The sequence below is a fragment of the Podarcis melisellensis genome (genome assembly GCF_964234715.1).
Source record: "Podarcis melisellensis genome assembly, chromosome: 5".
Lineage (NCBI taxonomy): Eukaryota > Metazoa > Chordata > Lepidosauria > Squamata > Lacertidae > Podarcis > Podarcis melisellensis.
In genome coordinates, this window is record NC_138537.1 from 28,844,180 (window position 1) to 28,872,173 (window position 27,994).

General features: G+C 39.6%; 1 protein-coding gene across 24 annotated transcripts; it reads right to left on the minus strand.

The window, feature by feature from the left end:
• Positions 1 to 720: 720 nt before the first annotated feature.
• AGFG1 (ArfGAP with FG repeats 1) lies at positions 721 to 27,548 on the minus strand. 24 transcript variants are annotated; one of them, XM_081910443.1, is made up of 15 exons: positions 26,985 to 27,548; positions 24,205 to 24,298; positions 17,992 to 18,107; positions 15,909 to 16,071; positions 15,109 to 15,262; positions 12,379 to 12,498; positions 11,716 to 11,805; positions 10,443 to 10,646; positions 7,420 to 7,516; positions 6,471 to 6,550; positions 6,127 to 6,219; positions 5,128 to 5,175; positions 3,500 to 3,655; positions 2,378 to 2,469; positions 721 to 2,001 (listed from the first exon to the last, which is right to left on the minus strand). In XM_081910443.1, exons 1-15 carry the CDS (start codon positions 27,149 to 27,151, stop codon positions 1,942 to 1,944), a joined length of 1,734 nt encoding a protein of 577 aa, XP_081766569.1. In that variant the 5' UTR covers positions 27,152 to 27,548; the 3' UTR covers positions 721 to 1,941. The 24 variants fall into 24 exon arrangements, with proteins under 24 accessions (XP_081766569.1, XP_081766559.1, XP_081766548.1 ...); XM_081910433.1 differs by having other exon boundaries at positions 3,500 to 3,652; positions 7,333 to 7,516; positions 26,985 to 27,542; XM_081910422.1 differs by having other exon boundaries at positions 7,333 to 7,516; positions 26,985 to 27,542.
• Between the last annotated feature and the right edge of the window lie 446 nt (positions 27,549 to 27,994).

Here is a 27,994-nt window from a genome sequence, read left to right on the forward strand (position 1 = left end):
CCATATTGAATAGCTCTCTCCAAAAATAATGTTCATACTGCTTTTTGAGCCTATGTAGAAAGCAGCACCTACCATCTCACACCGTTAAACTAAACGAAAGAGAAACAACTGTATGCCAACTGTAGTAAAATACAGAACTTTTGTTTATTACCATTACAGAAGCTTAGAGTCAACATATTAAAGTAAAACCCTCTAACCTTCAATGAGTATTGTACAAAATACACAGGATATGTTGAGCAAACTGCTGCTATGATTCAAGTAGTCACAAACTATCGCAGCAGGTGTCTAACCTCTAACAAGGCCTATTAAGTTCTTGCACCCTGTCATGGAGATCTCAAAATAAGTTTAACAGAAAGCTCGGGCAACATCCAACACTCTGGTTCTGTTAATGCAGAGTTGTCCACTTCCAGAATAGAACTTTTTCTTCCTCTTCCCTGCAGTTTTCTGCATGCCCTCAAAATCAGCTCTGGGTTGGAGGACTCTCCAGAGTAGATTTGGGAGGCATGGAGGAGAGGAAAGGGAAGGGAAGGCCTATTGCACAAGCAGAGTTCTGCTTGCAGTGCATGGGATACAATCCTAGATCAATAAATCAAACAATGTGTGTCCCACCAGAGTGGGATTCTTAAGTAGGTTCTGTACTGCCCATCTAAAATCAGATTAGCTATAGTGTTCAAAATAATGACAGTTTGATATTTTATTTGATATTTTCCATGAGCCACAGAAATGTCTCATGAGCTCCAGAGTAAAGAAGTGGGCAGCTCACTGAAGACAATGAGTATCTTAAGTGAGATACTTCAAGACAACAGGGCTCATTCCTTTCCCCGCTAATCCCTTCCCCATTCCTCGACATATGTAGTTATTACAGAGCTTTCCTTCCTCACTCAAACAGTCTCCGCCCTACTCCTGCAGCTCATTGCAATGAAGTGGGACTCACAGTTTTCCCCTCATGCAACCTGATTTGTAGATGGCTTCTCCACTCTACTGCTCAGGTGGCAGCCTCTTTACACACACAAACACCTTTTGGATTCCCGCCCCCCCCCTCTGTTTTCCTCTCAGGGCTCACTGTGTCATCTTCTCTTCCCCCTCTTTCACACAAACTATCAAAGAGGAAGTGACACGTGCGGCTGACTGGTCTTGTGACATCTGTAAACCTATATAATGTTGTGCACAGGCTTTATTGGCTGATCACCAGGAGATTTTTCAACATTACCCAAAGCAGCTGTGGAAACGCATCCTGGAAGGATTCCTAAAGATTTAACAAAATTGGTTAGTGCAAATGCCGACAAAGACAAACATTTTTTTTCTAATATTTATTTTTTTCCACCTGCAAACTGTAGCAAAACATGATCAGCTTTATTATGCAGACAGGTATCCCTCTACATTATAGAGAATTTAGGCATGTATAAATAGAAGAGCTCTTTAGGAAAGGAAAAACACTTCAAGAAATGAATAAAACCTTCAATTTTGAACTCATAACTCCAAACAGCAATGGTTAAAATGATGTAGGCCATTCATTCCAAGAGATACGACAGCACCTTAAAGTGACTGATCTATTTCCCCCAGTAACGTTTTTCACATAACAATGTGTTAAAAGTTACAAATACTGATATGCACAAATAACTAATTCCTAAGGAAAAAATATGTACAGTACTGCAGCATAATGAATGTGGTATCTGCAATAACTTATTAGCCAATTTTAAAATACATGATACCATTAACATTCTCCTGCCAACGCACAGATAAAAAGATGTTTCCATGGCCCCTGTTTTGCACATTACCTGGTGTTTCTTGGTTTTAATACACAATGCAGGCTTTTTTATTTTTTTTGAAAGAGTTCTCTTGTGTTTAAAGCTAAGATCAGTGAAACAAGACAACAGTGCAAGAGGCGCAGAGATGTTGTGTGATCACATAAGAGTTCTTTTAGGTAAAGTGTCTATAAGGCTATAAGAAAGGATTGGTTGATGAGCTTCCTGTTGGAAATTGCCCTGCTGGTCCACCTGCCTAAAGAAAACAAAAGAGAAGTCTCACACAAAAAGCCATATGCCAAGCATACCATCTGGACAAAACTTAATTTTTCCATTTCCTCTAGATGGGCCAACTGCCTATAATACATTTTTAGCAAAGGCACAAGAGGAAAAGAGCTAACAGCATAGAGCAAATGTACACAGATGACTGTGTAAAACAGGATGGGGAGGTGAAAGTTTTACTTTTTTGTATCCCTTTGGAATCAGCTATGACTCCAAATATATAAAATTGCAAGCATCAAGAGCATGGCCCCCTGCTCCATCCCAACTGAACTGTCTCATGAATCCAAGTCAATAATGACAGAAAAAGTTACCCCCTGATCTAGACTACCATATCACCAGAGCTCACTTACCATAAAAGGATTACTAGATACTCCAACAGCTGTAACTTGCCCAAATGGGGTTACTACTGGTTTTGCCTGTCCAAATGCAGCAAAGCCGGCTCCTTTGTAATAAAATATCAGAAGTTAACTTTAGACTGGTAACCAAGTATCACACTATGCATATACTCTGCTCTCAGCAATTAAACTCAATAAAATATCTGATCCCAATCTAAACAATGGGACTTAATCACTTAGTTGATTTGCTTCCTACTGTAGGTTTCTTCAACAAAATCATGTCAATTAAAAATACAACTTGAACTGCTCTCTGTGCGCTCAGAAGGGTTTACTACAGGCTTCCCTCAACCTCGGCCCTCCAGATGTTTTGAGACTACAATTCCTAGCACCCCTGACCACTGGTCCTGCTAGCTAGGGATCATGGGAGTTGTAGGCCAAAAAACATCTGGAGGGCCAAGGTTGAGGAAGTCTGGCTTACTACAACCATCTTAGTATCTCTTGTGCCCAGTTCTTTAACGCTGGGATCCTAGGTGTGTCTGAAATATAAAAATACTAGCTAGCAAAGCCTATGGAACATGCATCTTTTTCTGACATAAAGGCACATTCAAACTTCATGGTATAAAATTATGCGTAAACTAAGTTTCTACTAAATCATACAGTAGTATATTTGCAAGATTCTTTAAGTGAAAAGATTCAGAATATCATCTTGAATACATTCCCTGTGTTTGTTAAGTAGCAACTTAGGTGTAACCTGGTTTTGCTGGGGCCAAACACAACTTATTTAGAAATTATAACACTCTTTTCCTTATAAAAGGAAAGGAAGGCTGACAAAAATTCTTTGCACAATAAAAACAGCTCATGCTAGTAGAATAAATTTCACAACAATTTTTTCTGTGCCTAAGGACAAAGAACATGGGAATATAAAATACGCTGCTCAGGTGACTCTCCCCCACTCTCCTCCCTGCACAAACGTTTATACCACCAGTGTTATTCTGAAGCAGCAATGTAACATTCAATTGATGTTACACAGGATAGGCAAATTCTCTTGAAATAAACAGTCTCAACTTCCAATACATTCTTAAGCTCCTATTGTATACTCCCATCAGCTAAAACAAAATGTAACATGCAAGCATTTACCATTTGGTTGCTGAGTGAAAGCAGCCTGAGGAAAGGCTGCCTGGGCTGGGAATGCAGGCTGCTGGAAGTTACCACTAAAGCTAGTAGGAAGACTGTATGAGGCAGTTGTTCCAAATCCTGCAGGCATGCTCATGGATGCTGTGCCAAATGTTGCTGCTGGTAAGGGAAATGTAAGCATTCAATTATTTTTGAGCTATGATTTTTCTGTGAAGTCACGCATATCCTCAGAATCCCTTATGAAGCAGCCAGTCGCATGGCTAGCCTTAAAACTATTAAGCTTCTGGATTTTCTAAGAACACGGCCAAAAAATTTGTTGGGCCTGTTCTTTTTGACAACATAACATTTGCCAGTATCTCTGCCTAGATATTTCCATTTTTTTTAAAAAAAAACAGAACATGGAAACTAGATATAACAGGCAATCGGGATGTGATTTCCAGTGAATACAAGATAGATGGAAATTATTTAGAGGGGACAAAAATACAAAACAGGCAGCTAATTTCAAGATAAAAGGGCAGGAAAAAGCACCTAATTTCAAAAGTGTAATGGAGCCATTTAGCTCAGTAATTCAAGAGCATTTTCAGAAATAATTTAACAAGGAAAGAATGAGCAGAAAGCATTAGAACACTGTTGCTGTTCACTGAGGTGCAAACCACTATTAAATTCTGTTCAATACACAGCAGTTGTCAAGATTCAAGAGCAGCTTCATTGGCTACCTCAGTGAAATTTGTACTCTGACAACTGATCTATCTGCCCTTTCAAACTGATTTTTGAGGGAGGTGCTACTCAAGGAAACTCTTAACCCGGGTCACAGTAAAGAAAAGAAAAATATTTTTCAGTGGCAGCACGCATGTGAAACAGTCTAGTAATTAATTTATACCTAATATTACTAGACATAAAAGTCACACAATAATTTCTAGAACATTATTTTACTGAACCAGGAACTATTTTTGCTTTATTTACAGATTTAGAATGACGCTTCCAAGGAATTTGTTGTTGAGATCTGGCACAGATTTATGTCATCACATCCATCAATAGTTATGGCTAGCCAGGAAATACATGGCATAAGAGTTAACGGAAGGGAATTGTGGAATAAGGAGGCCACACATGACTAGAAAAATAGACAAGATACAAATAGTGCACTGACAGAACTTACACAAGCTACTATTAGCAGAGAGCATACTTAATAGTGAAGCTTGCTAAAACAGCAAAGCCAAACACATTGTGGCAAAATGGTTTGGCGCTATGACTCATTTCACTTGAGCTACTATGAACACAAGCTTCAAAACTCCACTCATTTTAAGCACCTACTAATGTGACCATGGACGTAAGATAACAATTTCCACTTACAATCCTAAACGCACTTACTTGACAGCAAGTCCCAATGAAATAAATGGCATGTACTTTTGAGTATGTGTGTTTAGGAGCGAGGTGTAAAATGTATTAACATTTACACCGAGTAATGTCATCATGTATTTCAGGTGCATCACCATCCATGCCCACTCCATTTCAGAATATGGAAGGAGGGTTGAAAAAGTCGTACATGCAGAGAAACCAGTAACTGGCAATAAGCTATCACAAGCAAATGGACAGTTAGCCACATGAAGCTCATATAAAATGTGGCCACCTACCAAAGTGAGCCTGAGGAAATATATGAGAGTGCATTGCTCCTGAGAGGCCTTATGGGAAGTCACAAAGAGACCAGACAGTGTCAAATGATTTATAAACAACTTCTCGCAGAAATATTTTTGCATGATAAAATAGCCAGTATTAAAACACCATTTAAAAATTCAGAATACTTCATAGATCTAACTATGTGCAAGTCACTTGTCAAATTCCTTCCTCTAATACAAAAGCTATAAAAGTTTTAATGTGCACAAGGGCCCAAAAGCCGCAAGGATAAATGTGTAAATTTTCTTGCATACATTATATATGTTAAATGAACTACAAAGATTAAGTGTTCTAAAAGTAGCAACACAATGCAAATGTCTGAAACACAAATATATAAACAATTCAAATTACACTTTAAAAAGCAGGAAGTGGAAGATTTTTATCTGGACTTATCTATGTTCCCTGCTCCTAATTGTCTGTCCAAGATTGATAAAGCTACAACAAAAGCACAGACGTCTCCCCACTTACACAAACTTGACTTACATGCGACTGTGTATATGCATGACACTGGGAAATAATTAAATAAATTGATTTCAACCACAAAAAGGTGTAAAGAGAGCAAAAACAACCTGAAAAAGAGCAGGAAAACTACAAAAATGGTGCAAAAAGAACAGGAAAATGGCTAGCAATCCCATGAGCCTTTGCACCAACCTATGAGGCCTGTGGAAAGTTGAGTTTGAGAAAGGAGGTTTGTAGGGAGGTTTTTCAAGGGTTTCCAGAGGTTTAGACAGTGTTTACAGGCTTCGTAGATGCTGCTCCCCACTCTATGCAATTTCACGTATATGTGTGGTCCCCGGGAACATAACCCCCGCATAAGTGGGGAGACGCCTGCATTTGATTTCATAAGAGCTTAACTATATTTAGCATGTTAGTCTGCCTCAAAGTTAAAATTCTATAGTACCAGAAGGTAAACATTAATTGCTATCAAACAAATGCATAGCATGTTTTCTTTTTCTAACCTGTTGCTGCTCTGCTATTGGTTTGGAATGGGTTCGTTGAAGGTGCTACTGCGGCTACAGGGGCAGCCACAAATGGATTTGTGGATGGTGTTGCTGAAAAATTAAGAATGGACATTTTTAACACACTATACATCCCTCAAATTGCCTATCAAAAGAAAACAGTATGATAGCTCTTATGTTTAAGACATATTTTTATCATTTCCTGGTTAAAGAGGAGCCTGGCACGGCTAGGCACATTTGCCTTCAAGATGTAGAGCATAGCTACTGGAACAGGAAAATGGGGTCGTGCAGCTGAATCTCTCAAACACAGGTTAGCAATATGGCTTAGTAATGTTTTACAATACCTCCAAATTGAGCAGGAACGCTTGATGACGCAGGCTGTGTCTGTGTATTAGCACCCACTGGTACTGTTCCAAAAGCATTACTAGAAATAATTCACATTCATCAAGATCAGAGTCAGTTACTTAACAATTAAGACACCTACAGCTAATTACTGCATGTGAAAACATAGGAGGCTGTTAAATCACATGAGGGGGGGGGGGAGTTGGTTCCATTTTGTTCAACTTAAAGCACAAGTCAAAAGCTAACTGGTGCTAGATCAGAATTTGTTTTCCCCGTTAGCCAAAAGCAGTCATAGCTGTATAACAAAATAAACTTAGATACGGTTTAAAGCAGAAACTTGCACTTCTAGACAGTTACAATAACAATATATTTAATTTCTTTTGACATGGCTAGTACCAAGTTTTGCAAACCTCTCTCTATGAAAAGATTTGAACCAATTATGCCATTGGTTACCAATAAAAATATTCATACAAATGTCTTATCCCTGAAAACAATTTAAAGCAATCCTAATTTTATCCCGGAAGTAAGCCTCACTGAACTCAACAAGACTTAATTCCAAGTAAATGTCTATAGGAATGCAGCCCTAAAGCACTGAGAATACTGGAAGTGTTTTCCCCTTTTGCCAGAATATTTGTTACATTTTTATTTTTCCTACTTTGAGTTGGTGATACTTATAGCTTGTTTGAAACCTTTCATCTGAGTAAACCTCTTCATCCTCCCACTGAAGCCGAAACTCCCAATGCAACTGCAATTTTTAAATGATGGGTTTTCACAAAATGTCTGCACTTCAAAATTTTACCATTCCATTTTTTTGCCATTTGTAAACATGACTGGTTTACAACAACTTCTATCAAGAAAGAGTACCTGCTAACATTACTGGTGGAAGTATAGGCATTACTAGAGGTTGCTGTGGAGCTGAACACACTGTCTAATTCTGCTAGAGCTGCATACTTGTCTGAAGATGCACTTGGCTGGCTTGGGGCTGACACAGTGGGACCTGCTGGTACTGTATGGGCAGCACCAAAGCCACTTCCTGGCTCACTACCACCTAGGAAGAAAGAGACCAGATTAAAAATTCACAGAGTAAATTTCTTTAAATTAGCAATAACTGAGATGAATTTTTTTTGTTGCGCAACCTACTATTAGAGAGTTGCAACCATGCTTTTCCATTTTCTTTAAAATCAGAGAAAGTCATGCTCCCAGCAAATGCAAACCTTCTCCTTGGCAGCATTAAACTTTATTCAACATATTGTATCAAACCAAACCTTGTATTCACCTCATTTTCAGAAATATGAACATTAAAAGAGAGTCCCAAGTCAGGAGCACTTTCTGAAAGTCACACATGGACATAGGCTGACCTGTTCAATGTAATACAATCAGCTCATGCAAGACCAGCATACATGTTAGGAATGCCATGTGGATACTTGCTATTCATATGTAAAACCTAAGTAAGCAGATCAAACACTACCTCCAAAATCGCTGTGGTAGTGTGAGAAAAGTGAATAGTCACTGCATGTGAATGGCTTTTCACATGGTAACAGCCATTCAAAGTAAACCCTTTTCTATTTAATATCTAGAAAACAAAAAGATGATCAACTAAAGATATGAAAAGAAATTGTGGCAAACTCCAGCATTACACAAGCAGGCTTCTGATTATGTAACAGGCCTTCCTTCCTTTCCACCCTGCTCCCTTCGTCTGCTCCAGAGCGTCCTTGAATGCTCCAGAGCAAATTTGGGAGGCTTGCAGAGAGGAACTAGAAATCTCATTGCATAGTGGTGTTTCTTCTGCTGACACACGAAAACCACTGGATTTTGCCCTAATAAATGTGCATCCTTTTTTGTATCCATGTCTAGCATATTGAACAAAGAAAATGAAACCTACATACCCAATAATCAATTACACTGCTTCCATCCCAAACAGTTCAACACCAGTTATTCTCTGTAGTGTTAAACTTCTAACATACTGAAAATCTTAAAAAGAGTACAGTTAAAGGCTGTAAATTTTTGGTTAGGATACGTTCTATAAAATATAGTGGTTAAGTATCCCACATTCACAAGCCTTTGAGTCCTTAACCTCAATTGGAGGGTGGATTCCTGAAATTACTGAGCTTTATTTTATAAGTTAATATCCTGCACATTCCATCAAAGGACCCCAGGGCGAGTGTATCCAATGCTGGTCCTACTCAAAGTAGACCTGCTGAAATTAATGAATATGCCCAACATGGGTCCATTGATTTCCATAGGTCTACTCTGAGGAAAAACTTAGTTGGACACAATCCACTGTTTGAGAGCCCAATGAGATCAGGATGAGGCTTCTGCTAGTTTCCTCATTGTTAAGAGGCTTTTTCCTAGCTTAGCTGCAGGAAATAAAGAAACCAAATGGTTGCAGAGCTGGCCAGGGCAAAGCTGATATTAAATACTAACAGTTAACTTGTACTATTATCCTTTATTTATTTATTTATTTATTTATTTATTTATTCACCACACTCCTCATACAAAATATCAGGGCAGTGTACAACAAGGTCCACAAACACAAAAAGCAGAAGGCATAATAAAAGGAATACAGCAATTTTATATTTTAAAGATATATTTATAACCCTAAGCCTTTTTTTTTTTTTTTGCAAATTGCTTATATATCATAATAGGCTAATAGAGTATTTCTGATTCTTAGTTGACCCATAGTTCTAAGTTAATGAGAAATTTATCCCACAGAGGACTTTGAACTTATTTTGAAATACTGTACTGCATTCCAAACACCTCCTTTATTATAGATGTTCAGCTTTAGGCATATTTCTACTTTATTTGAAACTCGATAGAATTTATAAGGGTATAAGAGACCCAAGAGCCAGTGTGGTGCAGTAGTTGTAGTGTCAGATTAGGACAAGGAAGACCTATTCTGCCATATCCCCATTCAGCCATCAAGTTCTCTATCTGATTTCACAACCCTCTTTCTTTAATTGATTGATTGATTGATATCTGGGTGTCTTACAAAGTTAAAATTACAATAAAACAATTTAAACAACCCAGCTCACAAGGTTGCAATGAGAGGCAAGGGAGCAGGATCAAGAGATCCATCTATGCCACCCTAACCTCCTTGGAAGAAAAGAGGGACAGAAACTCTGGAACACTGGAGCACATGAAGTCAGCTATTTCTGGAAATTGCAGTTTTGGTGCACAAATTTCTGAATGATGGTGACCATTCAGCAGCTGTTGTGAATGGACATTTCTACTCTGGCTTTTTAAGCTTGAAGGGAACCTGGCTGGATGGCCCCTTGTGAACTTTAAGGCTACTTTGCCTTTCAAAGGGATGAGCTATAACTGCAACACATAAATCTCCACAAGTTCATTTTTATAACTGCATCAGAGGGTTTTTTATGCATTGTGGATCAAAAATACATTGTGACACTTATACAAAAATAAGCAGGGAAAGTAGAAGAAAAGTCTTCAGTCAAATCAACTGAGTCATCACCTATATACACAGTGACATAACACCACCAGATAACTGACAGAATATAAATGGTGCTCTGGATCCTGGTGTGGTTGGAGGACACAACTGAATAGAGTAGGGACCACTATTGCTGCACTAATTTTCCTTTTCCAGATCCACAATGTTTGCATGACTGCCAGTGTATCACATTTTCAAGCAATAGGCTATCAGTTTATATGGTGTATAGCATTCAGAAACATTTTAGGTAAACAATCAAAACATTTAAATTTCATCAGACTTTATTTTTAGTTTTTATTTTGCTGTCTATTGTTTTTTCATTTGTTTTAATAGTGGTTTTACTGTTCTCATTTTTTTATTGTATCAAGATTTTAGGGGGTTTGGGGTTTTTTTTAATGCAAACTGCCTTGGGAGCCCTTAAGGGGGCCAAAAGGTAGTCTATAAACCTTTCATAAATGAACATAACAGAACACCACTACTGCCAAGATAAATAGTGTAAGAGAACAGGTCAAAGAATAAGAATTAGTACCTTGCCCTGTGCTGAAGATATTATCTAAATTAGCAAGAGCTGCATATTTATCTGCTGACTGGAGGTTCGGTTTATTCACTGCAGCTTTACTGGCTGCAGTTGTGTTGCTCTGAGAAGCACTGAAGGCTCCAAAATCAGCACTGGAGGATTTGGGGAAGTTATCAAAGTGTGCAAAGTTAGCATTCACTGATCCAGCGCTCCCACCTGTAACAAAATAAGTTAAACATGATGGATACTTTCAAGCTCAATGAATGTCTCTTCAAATACTATTGGTGGCCTTGTGCGGATATGTTTAAAGGGTCACAAATTTCAAGAAGCTTCTCCTATGGCCAGGTCTTCACTTGGTTAAAATAGCCGGTTTTTCTTTCCAAAATCTAAAAGCCCTAGCTTACCAGTGCTATAGCAAAGTGCTGCAAGAGTAGGTGTCGCAACAAGGCTAACCTCAACGATTCACATAAGCAGCAAGTATTTTAATATTGTATCTCCTGCTGCAAATTTAGTTAAATAAGAATTCCTTTGACTAATCATACTTTGATTATTTCTGACAGGGAAGCAGAAATATCAAGTTAAGAAGTAAACACAAAGGATCCTGAGGCTTTACTGTGACCTTAATTTCTTTCTCCCCAGGGACTACTTTTGTGGGCACCCCACATCCTATTGCTATCTTTGACGAACAAAGATAGCTGAAAGGCGTAGGAGTGAGCACCACATTTTAAAAATAAAATAAAATCCACATCAGTACCTGTGACAACCATGCATTTAATGTTTACAAATTTAAACTGAAAGAGATTCCACTCAAAGGCTGCCACCAAGTGGTCCTTAACTACTGACGAATATCTGATTCCACTGGTGAAGGTAACAGGATATACAGCCTCCTTCCTCACAAGAAACTGCCATACATCTTGGGTGACCTGACTCATGACAACATTTGAGAGATCAGTTTGTGTGGGTTCTACAAAATTTGTCATTAAAATTTCCATCCTTAATACCTCAAAACTCCAATTCTGAGATACTGACCAGGTTTTATATAGCTATCCTTAAGTTATTAGATTCTCATAAATGCTGATAATTCAGTGACATTTTCAATTTGCAGGAAAAAGAAAACCATGTTAACTTTGCCTCCAACTGTTTATATTAGGAGGTCTCAATCAAGTGCTGCTCTAGTAAACTACAAGCTAACACCTTTTAATTCAATGGCTAATAAGAAAAGCTTGACATGAAAATGAAAAAAAGAAAGAAAGGAATTGTAAATGAAGTGAGCTGAGTTTCCCACCTTGGTGGAACTTACTGCGCACAGCCTGGAGAGGGAAAGCGGAAGTAGTAAATTCACCAAAACTGCAGCTAGATGAAAGCGTTCTGAACGCTGGACAGCCAGAAATTGTGTGAGGGGTTAAAGTTAACAAAAGGGAAAAACAAAATTTTAAAAGAAAATCTTAAGACAACACACTTTAAAAGGGAAAAGGAAAAAAGAAAATAAGTCAGCCATAGATCAAGACAAGCAAACATTATACAACATGACCGAAATTAAAGAAAAAGCAAAGCAGTAGCCCTTACACATGAGATTTTTTTTTCTTTTCGTGATCGAGTAATGTACTTGTGTTACATTAAATTAGTTTCTTCTCTAGTTGCAGTGTATTTATCACCAACTTCGAATATGGAAAGCAGTATTTTTTAAGTTAGCCAATATTCTACAGTGCCAACAAACACGACACAAATATTTCATGTGTAGGGATAATTAAGAAGCTACAGGGCAAAAACTTCATGCGAGAAAAAAGCACAATCCACACCAAACAAAAGGCAGCATTCATTACAGGTTTCCCCAGAGCTTCAAAGTGTGTGTGTTAAGACAACTAGATGAAGAAAAGAGTTAAGATATTCTAAATTGTGTCCAGATTAGTTTACATTAAGAAAGCTAACAATGTTAGAGCATTTCTACCTGTATTTTGGTGCTGAAAAGCAGACTGACTTGCTGTGGGGAAACCACCAAAATTACTCGAACCACTAGACTGTCCAAATGCATCAAAGTTTGCAAAACCTGCATTTGCAGAGTTCTGCGCTGTAAATTGCAAATGAACAAAACATGTTAATGGTATGAAAACAAAAAATAGGTCATAAACTGAATCAGATTATGGCAGGCTTTGAGGGTAGCAAAGCTGCACCTCAAACATGCCACTAACATAAATTGTCACTTATGAAGTATGCGACAAATAATTTTGAAAACATAACCTCCAAATGGGAATATAGTTATTTCCATGGGATCTGTGCAAGATACATAGAACTGATGTTTGTCTCTCATGCTGGTCCGCAACACAGAAAAGATCACTTCTGCTGATCACAATACCTCCAAACACACATTTTTTGTATTGATAATAAATAAGTTGCACTTTTTTTAAAATACAAAAACAGCTATCAAATTCCAGCTCACACAATTTGGAGTTCTTTTAGGATGTCATCATATTGCAATACTATACTCCTGGTCTCTGTTGGATAGAGTGATGGGCCACCTGGATCTTTGTTCACAGCTACTATGACATCCATTTAAGATAGCTTCATCTTGTATCATGGTGATCTTACAACATTTTGGCTGACGTACAAAGCAGGCTGCAAGTTCTGTGCACCCAAGGCTTTTGGTGTTTCTTGAACAGAAAATATCCATGCCACAAAAAAATAGCTCTTGAAACTGTGAAGGAGTTTCATAAGCATTGTGCAATATGCCATGGAAAGTCAGTAACCCCACTGGGTATACACAAGCCCCTTGAGCTCACCTAAGGTAGCTCTCTGGGTCCTGGCCTTTGAGAAGTTACTGAGCCGTAAAAGAAGACAAGACAGCCAATATAAATTTTAAGAGAAAAATCCAAAAGGAAGGGCAAACAACACTGTCAAATATTGGGCCAAAATTAGGATTTTTAGTATTTCCATCACTTTACAATATTGAGAATGTAAGGCAAGTAACAAAGTGCACACATTACAAAGTTGTCCATAGACGCAACAAGGTTAATCAAAGTTTGAATATATTGTTCCTATAATCACTTCCAGAAGCATGCAATCAAAGAGTTAACTAGTGAGTTGAAACCACTCTGAAATTCAGCACCTCTTTCTGTTGTTCCTTTAGACTGCCAGATCACAGAGGTTCAGTAACAATAGAAAACAGAGTTCATAGAATTCCCATCAGGGCCTGGACTTGGAAAACTTTTATCACCCTTGGCACTCTCAATTCTAGTTTCTAGCCCTCAAAGCTTTTCTTGCCTCTTCCCTTCCATCAATCAAGCACCATTGCTTCTTTCATCAGTAGAAAGTATCCAACTTTATTTTCCTTTGGTTCCTGCATTATTTGTTACTCCTTTTGACTGCCCTGACTTTTCATAAGTCTGATATGCACTCCTCTCTCCTTCTGCAACAAAGCACATTATTCTCTCCTCATGCATAATCTCCATTTATCCTTCCCTCCTGGTTCTTCTCTTAGCTCATTGCCTACTCTGCTCCTTTCATCCAACCTCCTTGCTTCTGAGTCAACACCTCAGGGGTGTTGGGAAATGCATGCAAGCAGTGGCCAGACCCAAATGCGAGCCGTCAGACAAGCATTCACTTATAAATTTGTACCCAATTCACCTACGATCCATATATTTAATTTCTCACACATACACACAGAGAGAATGGAAGAGGAAGAGGGAAGTCCTGAGAGGGAATTCCCAAGAATCAGCATGGGATTAGAAATCCCAAGCAGTTAGTATGCATTCTGTGCTTACTGCTTACTTTCATCCAGTGATGAAGAAGCTTCTCTTCCTCTACTGACAGCACAGAAGCAGAGCAAGCTGCTGGAAGAGGGACAGAGCAATTCTCCAGGTCACCTGTCTCCCTCTGCAGTCAGGACATATGAATGAAACAAGCATGGGATTGGGCCATGCAGAAAGGATCCAGATATGATATAGGCCCAATCTGGCTCAAGGTCTGGCAGCTCTCCACCCATTCTGTAAAGGCCACTCACCACAGAATGCCACACCAATACATTTGCTTAAAACGCAACCAATAGTACTCATTTCCCATACATAACTATTTGCATAAACAGAAGTGAACGAATAAATTGAGAGCTGGTATAATATATTCAATTATACAAACTGTCAAGTGCTTGATTATCAGGCTACTCAGTATGTTATCCTTTCAACCTTCCCTTTGCAATATATGAATAATGACCTACCTTACAAGGTTGTGGTAAGGATTATTGAGAGAATGTGTGCAAAACACTATGAACAATTTAATTGTAGATTTGGTATTCCATATAAGCTATACTACCAGTACTAAATTCTCAATTTATGATCCTAAGATAATATTGGAAGGGCCAGATGTTTAAAACAATTAATAGTGCACAATTTCAATAACTAAGGTTTTCATAATGGTGAGGGAATGCCATTTTGCCAGTTATTTCAGAATTATGACAGGCAAATCAGTCCACTTTTTCAGACTAAGTTTCCTGCTTACATTTAACAGTAAAGGGAAAGTGGCAATTTCAGTTTAACAGCTAAGTGGAAAATTTAACCATTCTTATTGAAGCAAATTGGGTAAATAGTTTTTTTAAAAAACCAAACAAAACTATACTATGTGCATTTGTAGGGACTGGATTTCAATATCAGTTATCAGTAACAAATCCAGGAATGGAAAAGACTATTACCTGTATGACTGTTGAAATGTGCAAAATTAGCAAAATTCGCTGTGGCTGTGGAATGAGGAGCAGGAGCAGCAAATATGTCTGAACCAAGGTCAGAGAGAAGATCAAACTGTTTCTTTTCTTGTGACTGTCCTTGAGATCGATTTACAACAGGAGACTGTAAACAACAAGTTAAAGTTGGCTAAACAAACATGAAGAGAGATTAATCCAAGGTTTTATTCCTGATGTAGAAGGACACACCATTTTACTTTTCACCCAGATCAAGTTATTCTATCTGATAATGCACTAAGGGATCTGTGCAACCATTCCATCCCTCCAACTCTCTGCGAGTAGAGGAAGGTTTTGACCTGGCACAGAAAGAATAACAAAGTTGGTGCCAGGAATGCCTAGCTGGAGAGAGCATTCCACAGACAAAGGTCCACTGCTATAAAGGCCCTTTGTCATCATGCTCTGAACCTCTCTCAGAGGGGGTAACTGTAGGGCCTCAAATATTGACTTAAGAGTATGGTTGGGTTCATAGCAGGAGAGGCATTCTGTTAAATATTGGAGTCCTGAGCCATGTAAGGCTTTGCAAGTTTAAATGAGCATTTTCAATTAGGCCTGGGAATATACAGGCAGCTAATGCATCCAGCCAGAATAGCAGTTATATGATCCAAATATCTGAGAGAAGAGATACGAGTGCTGAGCAAGCAATAAGGCTGGCTGAGATTCAGCATGGCTAAAAGAAATGAGAGTAGGAGGAAAAATCAGAAATTCGGGAGAACTGTGGGGTGTGAAAGAACAGTTTTTGCCCCTCTACTCACTTGTGTAGGTGTGCTCTTATTTAAGTGCAGTGCCGGTGCAGACTCTCCCAGAAGAGATTTAAGTGGCTTGACTTCTGGAGTACTACTTGTACTACTAGCAGAGGAGCCAGATATAGATGCATGGACAGATGCCACAACTTTTGCTTGTTCTGGTGGAACATACCTAAGACAAATATATATTACAAATTTAATAGACACAGTCCCAATATATCTTGTTAGCAGAAAGAGAACCCAAAGTTACTTTTTCAAGCACTATAGCAGGGGTTCCCAAAGTGTGGTCCACAGGCCACTGAATGAGCTTCATTCAGGTGGTCTTGGTGTGACTGTGGATTTGTGGCTGAAGATGGGAGGTGGCAAAGTCATTCCTTTAAATACGTATATTGATTTCTAATTGTATATTATGGCTTTTATTTCTTATATTGTATTAAAACTGGAATTCTATGAAATTCAAACTGTAAGAAAACACTGTAAGAAACAAAAGCAGCAATAAAAATAAAATTAAATATCATATAGCATCTAACACAGTACATTACAACTGTTAAATTGGGTAGAAAAATCATTAAGCAGTCTGTCAAGAACATCGGCAATTTTCAAGTGCCCCAGGAGGTGGTGAGGTTGGGAACCACTGCACTATAGCAGCTTACAACACAAAACAGCCGCCATGCAAATGCAGTTTCAACAAATCTCCCCATAGCAGTCTTATGACAAGAGACCCCAGAGTAGAACAGTTATTTCGCAAGACTATTTCAATTCAATTCCAGTTAAGCTACTACCAGCAGCTTAGAATCCTACTAGAATCCATCTCAAATACTCTGATAACTTGCCAGTCCTGGTCTTAAGAGTATAAGGTAATGAATGAATGGAGGCAGTGGGCAATATCATCTAGCAGTTTCAAGTACAATTTCTGTAACTGTACAGCTCTTAATGTTTATGTCAACTGCTGCTAAGGTGCACTAACCTCAAGAAGAGCAAATCAAACATGCTGCACATTTGGGAATGTGTTATAAAATTTACAGTATTTTGGCAGCATACTAAACTTTAAGGAATTCATTGAATGGTACACTAAACAAACTAAATTCTCAATTAATGCTACTGGCATTTTTAATCCCAAACTGAAGTATCCCCAAGGTCTGCTCATACAAGACTGTTTCCCACATCAGTGTCTATTTCATTGAGGAAAATCCAGTGTTCATTGAATATACAGTAAACCTGTACATCTCTTTAACTTCACGTACACCTACCAAAGAGTATGTTTTTGAAATGTTTTCCACCTTTGTGGAAGCAATATGTATGTAATAAATTATTTTGCCACATAAGTAGTGGGGAAAGGAAGCTGTCTCATGCTACAGAAGACCACTGGTTCAGCTAGCTAGGTTTATCCTGGCTGGGAGGGGCTCTCCATTGTTTCAGAAGGGAGACATTTCCTGCTTTAACTGGAGGTCATAGGTAATGAACCTGGGGCCTTCTGCATGCAAATCAGATGCTCTACCACTGAGCTATGTCGCTTCTCCTCCAAAAAGTCCCATCACTGGGATTTGAATTTGCAGTCTTAACCTTCCTCCAGCTTCTGTCCAGTACCTACAGTACTGGCTTAGTCAATCATAGGCACTGTCAACAAGCCTGCCTGAAAGTTACTGCAGAAAGGGAACGCATGCTCCTATGCCACAAGAACTGCTTCCTGGCAAATTTTCCTTTGTCCAGTCTTACTCTCAATACTACCTAACGGATCGTTTTAGAATACCCTGCTCCTTGTGGTCAGGAACAATCGTTTTGTATTCTTTGGGAGAAGTGCCAACCCTCATGCTAGCCCAAGCCCAATGAAACATCATCATAATAATGGAGAAAGGAAGTAGTTCCAGGGGCCCGAGAGGAATAATCTCTAAGATAGTGATCAAGATTTGGCAATTAGAAATGAATCGTGGGAAACTATCTTCCTGCAAAGCATCCAGACAAAGTAAATAACAATACAGATAAGAGCATGTATATACTTAAATGATAGTTATACTAGCAAAATTAAGAAACACCAATTTTAGCAACAAAAAAAGTTGTTTTAAAATACTAGCAAAATAAGGTGTGTACTGACCATCTTTTCTTTTCATATTTTTCTTGTAAGAATTCCTTGACCTTTTGAGGATCCCTGAAGTCTGGAATTGCTGATGATCTATCATCAAATAATCCTAGCCAAATCTGTTTACACACCTTGTGGAGGAAACACAATACAGTATTAGGTTAAATCAATTTCAACTTGATCATTTAATTCATATAAACAGTGCAGACATACACTTACCAAGGAGCTAAGTCCCACTGTGTTCAACCAGGTTACTTTCGGAGTAAGCATTTATAGGTATGCATTGAGACACAGTAATCTGATCCTGCTATGCATACCTGCAAGGCATTTAGCTCCTCTACAATAGTAACTATTTATATCAAGAAGCAGAATAAGCATTGTGCTTAAGAATTTACTCGTGTGCATATCAGTGCTTTTCATAAATCTCCATCCGTTTTATGACAGTGTAATTGTTTAATATAGTATCACCAAAACATGACATTCAGTTATTCTTATCCTGCATTTCAACCCAAACAAAGGCCCCTAAAACAGTATACAACAGGTTTTACCCCAAATAAAAATCTGCAGTTTACAAATTACATCTTTGAGGGGTTTTGTTTCAAACCTTTACATACATTTCTGTAAAAATGCATCTAAATTTTTATTTGTAATTCAAAAGACCTTGAATGCCTAAATTAATACAAATGGTTAATTGAAAGATGCATTCTAGTCCAATATATATAATTTGGTACAAAAAGGTTTCCGAAACAAACCATACAGTTTCCAAACTGGTTTTGGCTTTCTAGAAGAGGATGCTAGGGGCCATTTTTTAAAAAGGACACAGATTAGGTGTTGAGGGGAGCACACAAAAGCCTTTTGACATCACAGAATCACCTCATGGAAGTGGTCTGTAAGAAAAAATGTGTGTTTTTTGTTTTTTTAAAAAAAACTAAAACTTTTTAAAATAGATAAACTTAAAATTGGGGACACAAAAGGCCTTTTGGCATAATGGCAACACATAAGGAGACCCACAGGACTTAAAATATTTTTTTAAAGAATGTATATATTACAGCAGGTGGCCAAGTGGTTGCTCAGTTCATTGTGATAAAGGTAAAGGTACCCCTGACTGTCAGGTCCAGTCACAGACGACTCTGGGGTTGCGCGCTCATCTCACTCTATAGGCCGAGGAAGCTGACGTTTGTCCACAGACAGCTTCCAGGTCATGTGGCCAGCATGACTAAGCTGCTTCTGGCGAACCAGAGCAGCGCATGGAAATGCCGTTTACATTCCCACTGGAGCGGTACCTATTTATCTACTTGCACTTTGACATGCTTTCAAACTGCTAGGTGGGCAGAAGCTGGGACCCAACAATTGGAGTTCACCCCGTCACGGGGATTCGAACCGCTGACCTTCTGATCGGCAAGCCCTAGGCCACAGCGCCACCCGCATCCCATATATTACAGCAGGAGACCAAGTGGTTGCTCAGTTCATTGCAATAGGATAGGACAATTGTTGCATAAAGCTGAATAAATGTGTTCAGGGATAAGGGCATCTATTCCCTCCTAGCAAATGCAAAGAAACTGGGATTTTGCATGCAGATTGTTGTTGCCAGTCTGCATTTAACAGCAATGACGAAAATGAGGACTCCCATGGGTCACCCTGACTAATATAAACCAGGAAGTTGGCCAGGAACAGCTAGCTGCCTAAGTGCAGGCAGGCAGGCAGGCAGGCAGGAAGGCACAATAATTTAATTTTCTTTCTAGAAACAAAATATTAACACTAAGCTTAAGAAAATTCTCAATAGGTTTTTTGCAAGTGAATGGATAATACAGGTAGAGAGCTATAAGCTGTATATATCTCAAATCCTAGCAAAAAGTGAACCAATTTAAATTAAAGCAACTAAGTTGTTAATGTACTGAAAAGCATGCTTTGATTTATGAAAGATTCCTCGTGTGCACTCCTGCTATTTCCTAGAAAAGACACTTTCCACAGTTGATGCAAGTATGGAATGACTGGAGTGCCAATTTAGCTTTCATTCAAGATGCAACTGCACATTACTGCTTATGCAGCCTGGTTAAAAACCTGTATCCCAGTATTTTCAACCTTATGGCACAGAGCTCATTTGGGTAACTTCTAGTTAAAAATAGGTGGTCTGATACACAATTACAAATAAGTCACATTTCATTCATCTGTAGACTACTCTGTATGAAAACCATTTGGTAATAAAGATAATGAACATTTCAGAATATGCCATACAATGAATGAATAATGTATATTTTGCAGCAGCCAATTACTAGATTTACAATTTGACATAGCAACAAAGCAGAACTATAGTACTGTACAAGCGAAACTTGCCACAGGAAGGATTTTGAAACGGTGTTCCTTAGTAAGCAAGCAGTAACTTGTATTCAGTAAATACCCTAATTCCTTTGTCTTAGTCACTGATCTATTGGCTAATATATGCTTCCTAGAAATGCAAGAACTGAAAGTATTAGTCCAACACAATTTTAGATACTCCATAAATAATAATTGCACTTCAGTCAGGAATTACTTGCTTGGCTGCCTTTATAAGACATTTAAATATTCCCTCTATACCACTTTCATTTTACTTGATTACATTCTATTCTATTTCTACAGGAACTGCCTCACTCCTGTTTTGTGAGCATAGTAATTCATTATGGCACAGTATCTCTTCATCTGCAGCAGTTTATTCCTTTGCAAATACTGTAATGGGAACAACTTTTGTGTATCACACAATAAAAAATATTAAGTAGACACAAATAAATTTATCAAAATGTAAGAAGGTTGTACTTGTCAATTATTTGTGTAAGGAATTGCTCTAAATACCACAACTGCTTACAGAGACCCTTTAATAGTTTCTGCATCTTTCATCGGTAACTTATGACCACAACTGCTCATATTACATTTCCGATAAAACAAGAAAAATATAGAGAAACAAGAAAAATATACTGATTAGCCTGGTCCCAAGAGGATATAAATGCCCATTTATTTCTCACCACTTTGTTATGGGTTTAAAGAACTGATCTCCCACCCCTACCTTTTTCCTCCACTTTCCTTTTGTGGCTTAATAAGTGCCCTTCTCTCTTTTTAACTGATGTGAGCTGCTCTGGGAGACAATAACTAATAGAAAAAAGGACAATAATACAGTAAACAAATATGCAAACTTTAGGGAAGCTATGCTGATGTTGGCTCCCACCTATGATAAATTCGTATAGCGTCACAACTAGCTTACACATACATCATAGAGGCATCAATATTTGTAAGAATTTGTATTGCAGAAAAGGTTGGCACACGTAGCCCCGGTCATCCTAGATATAACATAAGTTTGAGGGAGATTACTACACCAAAGGGTCAAAGCCTTGAAACATTAAGTTTAGTGCACTACAGAGGACAACCCTCCCAATGAAGACCATGCCACCTTACACATGGGATAGACTGTCAGACTATGAGAATTCTATTGCCCTAATGCTGCAAAAGGTTTAGGGTTAAAAGAACAAGGCCTAAGGAGCTTTGGTTTTATGTGCTTCGTCCCATTGCATCAGGAAATTAATAACTCCAATCCTGTTATGTAGCAAAACAGAATCAAAACCAGGTTCTTAATCCCATTTTGAAGGTTAAACACCAACTATGTTTGCCTGTTTAGACAAGAAAAGTATGGATTGGCACAAGTGATATTCTTTTATCTTCTAATCAAGCATAATTATGTTTCACTATGCTCTACCAGAAAAACTAAGTGCTATAAACCCCTTTCTAAAAATAACTTTTAACTGATTGCCGAAGAATGGAAAAGTTTATTGCCAATGTAAGTTAACTATATTCCTCAGCAAGCAGATGACCTGACTGAATAATGTAAGATAGAGTCATAGGCCAGGCTCCATCCATGTGTATTAGCTATCACCTACTATTTTTTTAACTATAAAGACCTACAATTTTATTATTTATGGCGTCTTTATGGCATTCATAAAGTAGTTGGGATACCCTGCTAATGCCTAAATGAAGTACTCATTTCATGAGATGCCATGTGTTCAGTGTCAAGTATCAAAACATAGTATTCCCCTAATTTATGCCAAATTTACTTAGATCTTTTACAATGCTGTTAAGAGATTATTTCTAGAAGATTCCAGAACCAATGCCTGTAATCTGATAACTATCTGCCTTCACAACAGAAGACATGGGGCAAATCCCAGTGCCTGAACTAAATTTTGCAGGAAGGGAGTCTGAGGAACTGAGGCAGATAGTGGCTGATAAGAGATGAAGTTCTAGGCCTAAAAGACAAAATAAAAGCTGACAAATTGCTGGGTCCAGATGGCATCCGCCCAAAGAACTCAGATGTGAAATTGCTGAACCTTTAACAAAAATATGTAACTTGTCCCTCGTAATCAGCCTCCATACCAGAGGACTGGAAAGTAGCCAATGTAACACCAATTTTTAAAATGGGATTTAGATGAGATCCTGGAATTACAGGCTGGTTAGCTATATCTGCCCTAGGAAAACTGGTGGAAAGTATTGTTAAAGATAAAATAGCCGAACAGACAGAATAACAAGGCTTGCTGAAGCAGCTTTAGCATGGACAGAGAAGAGTTTTTCTCCTCTCATAACCAGTGTTAGAAACTGGAATAGAAAAGCTAGGAGCCAAATGGCTCCTGGGACCTGGGTTGTGGAAGCAACACTTTTTATTTATTATTTTGATAAGCATGAATTAATACGCAATTCACACAAGTGACACATTGTTAAGATCACATTTTTAGCAGAAATTGTTAATACCTGTTTATTTTTGTGTTTACAATAAAAATATTGGTACCATACTTCAGCTTTCAAAACCCTCTGCTCTTTATTGTTAAACTCCTTAACATATTGTCTGTCCTTAACATAGACTTTGAAGTTTCAAATCACATACATTTCAGTAATCCCTGAATGTCAGCCAGGCACAAAAAAATGGCACCCAGACTTTTGGAGGTGCTCGCAAATGGAGACTCTTTAGGTGCAAAATGTGCCTGGCACCCTGCTAATTTCAAACCCTGTTCATAACACCACTACTCATGGACATCCACTGAAGCTGAACCCTGGATGATTCAGGACAGATAAACAAAAGTATTTCTTCATACTTAAACAATGGAACTGGTTCCAAGAGAAAGCAGTGATGGCCACCAACTTGGATGGCTTTAACAGACTATTAAGATAAGTTCATGGAGGACAAGGCTATCAACAGCTGCTTGTTCTACAAGTTGTTAGGAATTGCAGGTGGGCAGGTGTTCCCAGGCTTCCTAAAGGCACCTGCTTGGCCAGTGTGAGCAGGATGCTGGACTAGACAGGCTACTGGCCTGATTCAGCAGGCTCTACTTAGGTTCTTCTTTCTTCCAGGAATTTCCATTTTTATATTACAAAATCATTATATTTTCTGGTAATTTCAAAGATCCCACATGCAGCAACTTCTTCCTTTCTCCCTATAATTAACATATGGCAAGTTACTGCTGCACTGTGTAAAATGGATGGGAATTAAGTGGTTTGAGGAAAGACCACTCATCTTTAACAGTCAGCTCAACCCACACTGAAAAATGTACCACTGCAGTATTTTGAACAATAAACAGTTTTGTAGAAGAAAAAGGAAAAAAGAGTAACAAATACAATTGGCACAAGGCTATGAGACATCATTCCTGCTGCAGAAACCAATTTGGAGGGGTCTGAAGTTTCATAGTTCTCAAATGCTTTTTTTTTTTTTTTGGCTACATACAGCAAAGAAAATTTCCATTCTCATTTTCAGCATGGGAGTGGCTAACCTTTTCTGCCTCGGGGGCTGTATTCATCCTTGGCCATCTCTCTAGGGTGTACATGCTAGTGGGTGGGTTTGGCCACTCTCCCTCACACACAAGATACACCCTCACACACAGCCCTCAGTTGGTCCACAATCAGCTCAGGATGACGGTCACTGCATCCTCCCCACTGATCAAGTGATCAATCTGATGATAATTTGCCATTTCTAATACCCATCAGGGTGCTGGGCAGGGGGGTTATAAATCTATGACCATCCTGCATCATGTCTACTTAACACTCCATTTTTACCAACACCAAAATCAGTGTGGTTTATAGGGCAGAAAAACTTGCTTGGGGACTTCATTAGTCCAAGAGTTAACCATCCCTGAATTAAAGGCTTCTATCTTCTTGTACAATGATAAATCACATTCATTTGAGGATTATTTATTCCCTTAAAAACAAGTCTGTAATACTTACTTCATTCCCATGTTTCTGCAGAAATTCTATTTCTTGCTGTGTGAATGTGGTCATGGAAATGGACTTCACTCTGTGAGGTGGATTTAAACCTCGTCTATAAAACAAGAAAATTGAAGGAAGTCATTCTAGAAACTTTTCAAGAAAAAAATAAAGTTCTACTATACCTTGAAGCTACAATTGGTCAAAGAAACCATCCTAGCTCTGAAGAATCTTAGGCATGAAAGAAAATTGCCTTTTTCTAAGTGTTAGTACTTGTTTTGGAGTACTTATCCAAGAGCAGTGAAAAACTTAGACCTAATAATTTTAGTTTAATGAATTTAAAATTTTACAGGAATCAATTAAGAATATCAGATCTCAATTCCATAGCCCTTTCTCTTAAGGACATAAATCTTTTGAAGGGACTAAGTAACTGGATGGTTTAAAGTACTTTGTAAAGATACAGATTCACCTCGTTGCCTTGAATCTGTGACATTTTCTCCCTACTATTTACCTGCTTAAGATCTGGAAAGCTAAAAGTGTTAGATAACCTGAGGTTTTAAGTGTTTGATGTCTTACTGTGTTCTAATTTTGTTGGAAGTCACCCAGAGTGGTTGGGGTAACCCAGTCAGATGGGTGGCACATAAATAATAATAACATCATTGAAGGATTTGAAATTAATTTAAGTATCGTATTGCTAGCATTGAAGTTTTATTGATTTAACAGATTTTTCTACTCTAAAAATGCACATATGTCCAAGAAATTGATTTATTTAAACTGCTTAATATTTCAAAAATCTCTAAGCAATATAGTCTAATAAACAAGCAAACAGGAAGAAGTTTACTTGTTCCACCTCCCTCCATATTTGTCTCTTCAGACTTCTTAAAATCAAACCTGTTCCTTAAAATGGGTGTGACAAATTTACGGTCCAGACACTGTTGAACTCCCATCATCCCTTGTCATATCGCACATGGTCCTGTCTCAGTTTGAGAATGGTTATGCTAATTTCAACTGCAAAAGTTCAGCAGCAACCTTGCCACTGCTATAATGTATGAAATAGAACCCAAAGGTCTGAAAGTGAGAGAACCAATGATTCCTGCAAGTACTAAATAGGAAACTTCAGCAATACATCTAAGCTACACCTCTGCATAAGGATTACTGCAGCAAGGATTAGTGACTCAACGGAAATAGTGATATGGTTAAAGTTACTTTCATGTGTACTTGTAATAGTAAGCTAGTAAAAATCAATTAAGAGTAAACTTGTGAGTATACAATATAAGTACATGGTGTTGACAGCAAGTCTTTTTACATATAATTTTTATGGAGAACTTTTTACATCCACATGTGTCTAATTATGGATGGCAAGTGATGGATTCCTTAAACATGGTCACACAGGGAGCACTATAACTTTGGTTCTACAAGTTATTTAGCATAAGACCTTCCAGTGACTTTCTTTACTATACACTTTAAATTGGATATCCAATTGTCAGTTTGGAACCTTCCACACAAAGCACATATTCAACCTATGAGCTCCAATCTAGAAGCAGGAGTCAACAGTTCTGATCCATTTGACAAGTGCCGTACCTTCATTTTAGTAACTGTCACAGCAAATCAAGCTCCATGTGCAACACCATGTGGTTGAACAAAACAAACCTTGCAAGGTAAAAAGGATAACATGCTGGAGAAAACTGCAACTGCTTCAAAATGATGAGGGACAATTTGCAGAGTTTGCAAACCATTTGTACAGCAAGTTTGATATTAATTGGGTTACGAAAAAAGACCAAAATATTCTAACCAAACAACTGGCATGGTGAACTCAAATCCAGAGGTTAACCAGTAACCATTAATCTGTTTCCTGTTGTAAACCCTCAAGGCAAACTTTTAATGTGCTCAATAAACTCAAGCCCATGAAGGGAACACTCAGGCAAAAGTGTATCAAAAAATAAAAATGCATCTGCAGAGTATTTGTCAAGCTTTCCCCACCCTTTTTACATACTTCCTGGATTAATATCACAATTGGCACCTGTCCACCTACTCTAAGGGAACTTGATCAAACTAGCAGACAAAGTTTGCATCCCTCCTCCTAAAGACATAGCCCACTTTATATACAGAGAGAATGTGCTCGTTAATACCCTCAATTTTTGATTACCGATATTTCTCCCACTTTGAGGAAATAAAACCCACCCCTTCTACACTTAAGGGACGCTGGAAGATTCAGCAAGCCCCACACCATCTATCCTCCACCACATCAGCTTCCTTCTTTTCTTTCCGGGGATCTCTTCAGCCTGGTCTCCCAATTCTCACCCGTACCCGTGCGCAGCCCTCTTGCACACCGTGTGCCCCTGTCACTCGCCTGGAAGACCCACGAGCAACCCCCACCCCACCCCCGCTCTCTGCCCAACACCACGCGCCCCATTCCTCTCAAAGGGTCTGGCCCAGCAATGATGGGGGAAATGAGAGGAGAAAAGAAAAAAGGAATTCCCCCCCCACCGCAAAGTGCCCGCAGTCTCGATAACGCTTCAGCCTCTCCCCACCCACCAACCCCCCCCTCCCCGAGACCGCTGCCAATTCCCATATGGGATCAGGAGCGGGACGGGGTGGGGAGTCTTCACCCCCCCCTCCAGCCCCCCTATTTCTCCTCAGCTCCACCACCCCCTCCCTCCCATCGCCTGCTTAAAGCTCTCGATTGTTTCCTCCCGCCTGGGAGGAGGTCAACCCTTCCTCCTCCTTCCTTCCTTTCTTTCTTTCTCTCTCAGTGTCTCTTTTTTCTCTACGTCTCCTCAACTCTCCTCTCCTCAACTCACAGGATGCCGGAGCAGGAGGTACACACGAAGCTGCCCACCGTCATGTCGGTGTAGGTGGGGCCGCGCTGGTCGCAGTCGAAGCACTTGCGGTTGGGCGGGAGGCTGCTCATCTCCCTCAGCAGCTTCAGGTGCTTCTCCTCCTGCTTCCGCTTGGCGCTCGCCGCCATGGCTTCGGAGGAGGCGGCCGGGTAGTGTGTGTGTGTGTCCGTGAGCGCGCGCGGAGGTATAGAGGCCGCTCCCCGGGCTCGCTCACGCCGGCCGGGAATGAGGAGGGAGGCCGGGACCCGTCCGGCTCCGAGACGCCCGTGAGGGGAGCGCGAGGGGGACGAGGCTTGGGCCCGCGCCCCTGGCGCGCGCGCGCAGCCCCAACTGACGGACCGACGGAAGGAAGGGAAGGAGGGAGGGGGGAAAGGGAAGGAGGGGGAGGGGAGCGGCGTCGGCCCTCGGCGAGGAGGACGGGGCGGCTGAATGACGAGCCGAAGCGGAACCTGCGCGGCACCTTTTCTCTGTAGAGACAAGGAGAGGAGGAGGAGGGGGGGAGCGAGGAGGAGGAGGTGGAGAGCAGCTCGGCGATAAGCCGCCGCCTGCGCCCTGAAGGCGCCTGACGACGAGCGCCCCCTCCCGCATGGGAGGATTCTTTCCACCAGCGGCTCCTTCCCCGTTCTGTCTCATTCTCTCCCCCCACCTCGCCCTGTGGGAGATGCTTACCTGGCGTGACCCTGCAGGCGGTTAAAAATAAGTAAATAAGAAAGGAGAAGGAAGAGAGGGGGCGAAAACAACAACAACCTGGCCCGGTTGCAGGGGGAGGTGGCGAGAAGAGGTCAAAGAGAGAAATGTCAGTTAGGGAAGGGATGGAGACAGATGGGACAACTGGCGGCCAATAAGCAGCAAAGGATTCCCCCCCCCCCGAGATTTTGCCCCCGCAATTTTGCCCGATTTTAATGAAATATTTGACCCATGGCATGTCTAGTCCATAGTTCCTAGCTGTGGCCTGCCAAAAAGGCCCCCAG

What these genes read in the sequence shown, in the direction of transcription:
- AGFG1 (XM_081910422.1), bottom strand. Translation starts at nt 27,151, where the DNA reads ATGGCGGCGAGCGCCAAGCGGAAGCAGGAGGAGAAGCACCTGAAGCTG. An exon ending in TTTCACTCAGCAACCAAATG is followed by an intron (nt 2,470 to 3,499) that starts GTAAATGCTTGC and finishes TTTATTACAAAG; the next exon opens with GAGCCGGCTTTGCTGCATTT. An exon ending in TATCTAGTAATCCTTTTATG is followed by an intron (nt 2,002 to 2,377) that starts GTAAGTGAGCTC and finishes TGTTTTCTTTAG; the next exon opens with GCAGGTGGACCAGCAGGGCA.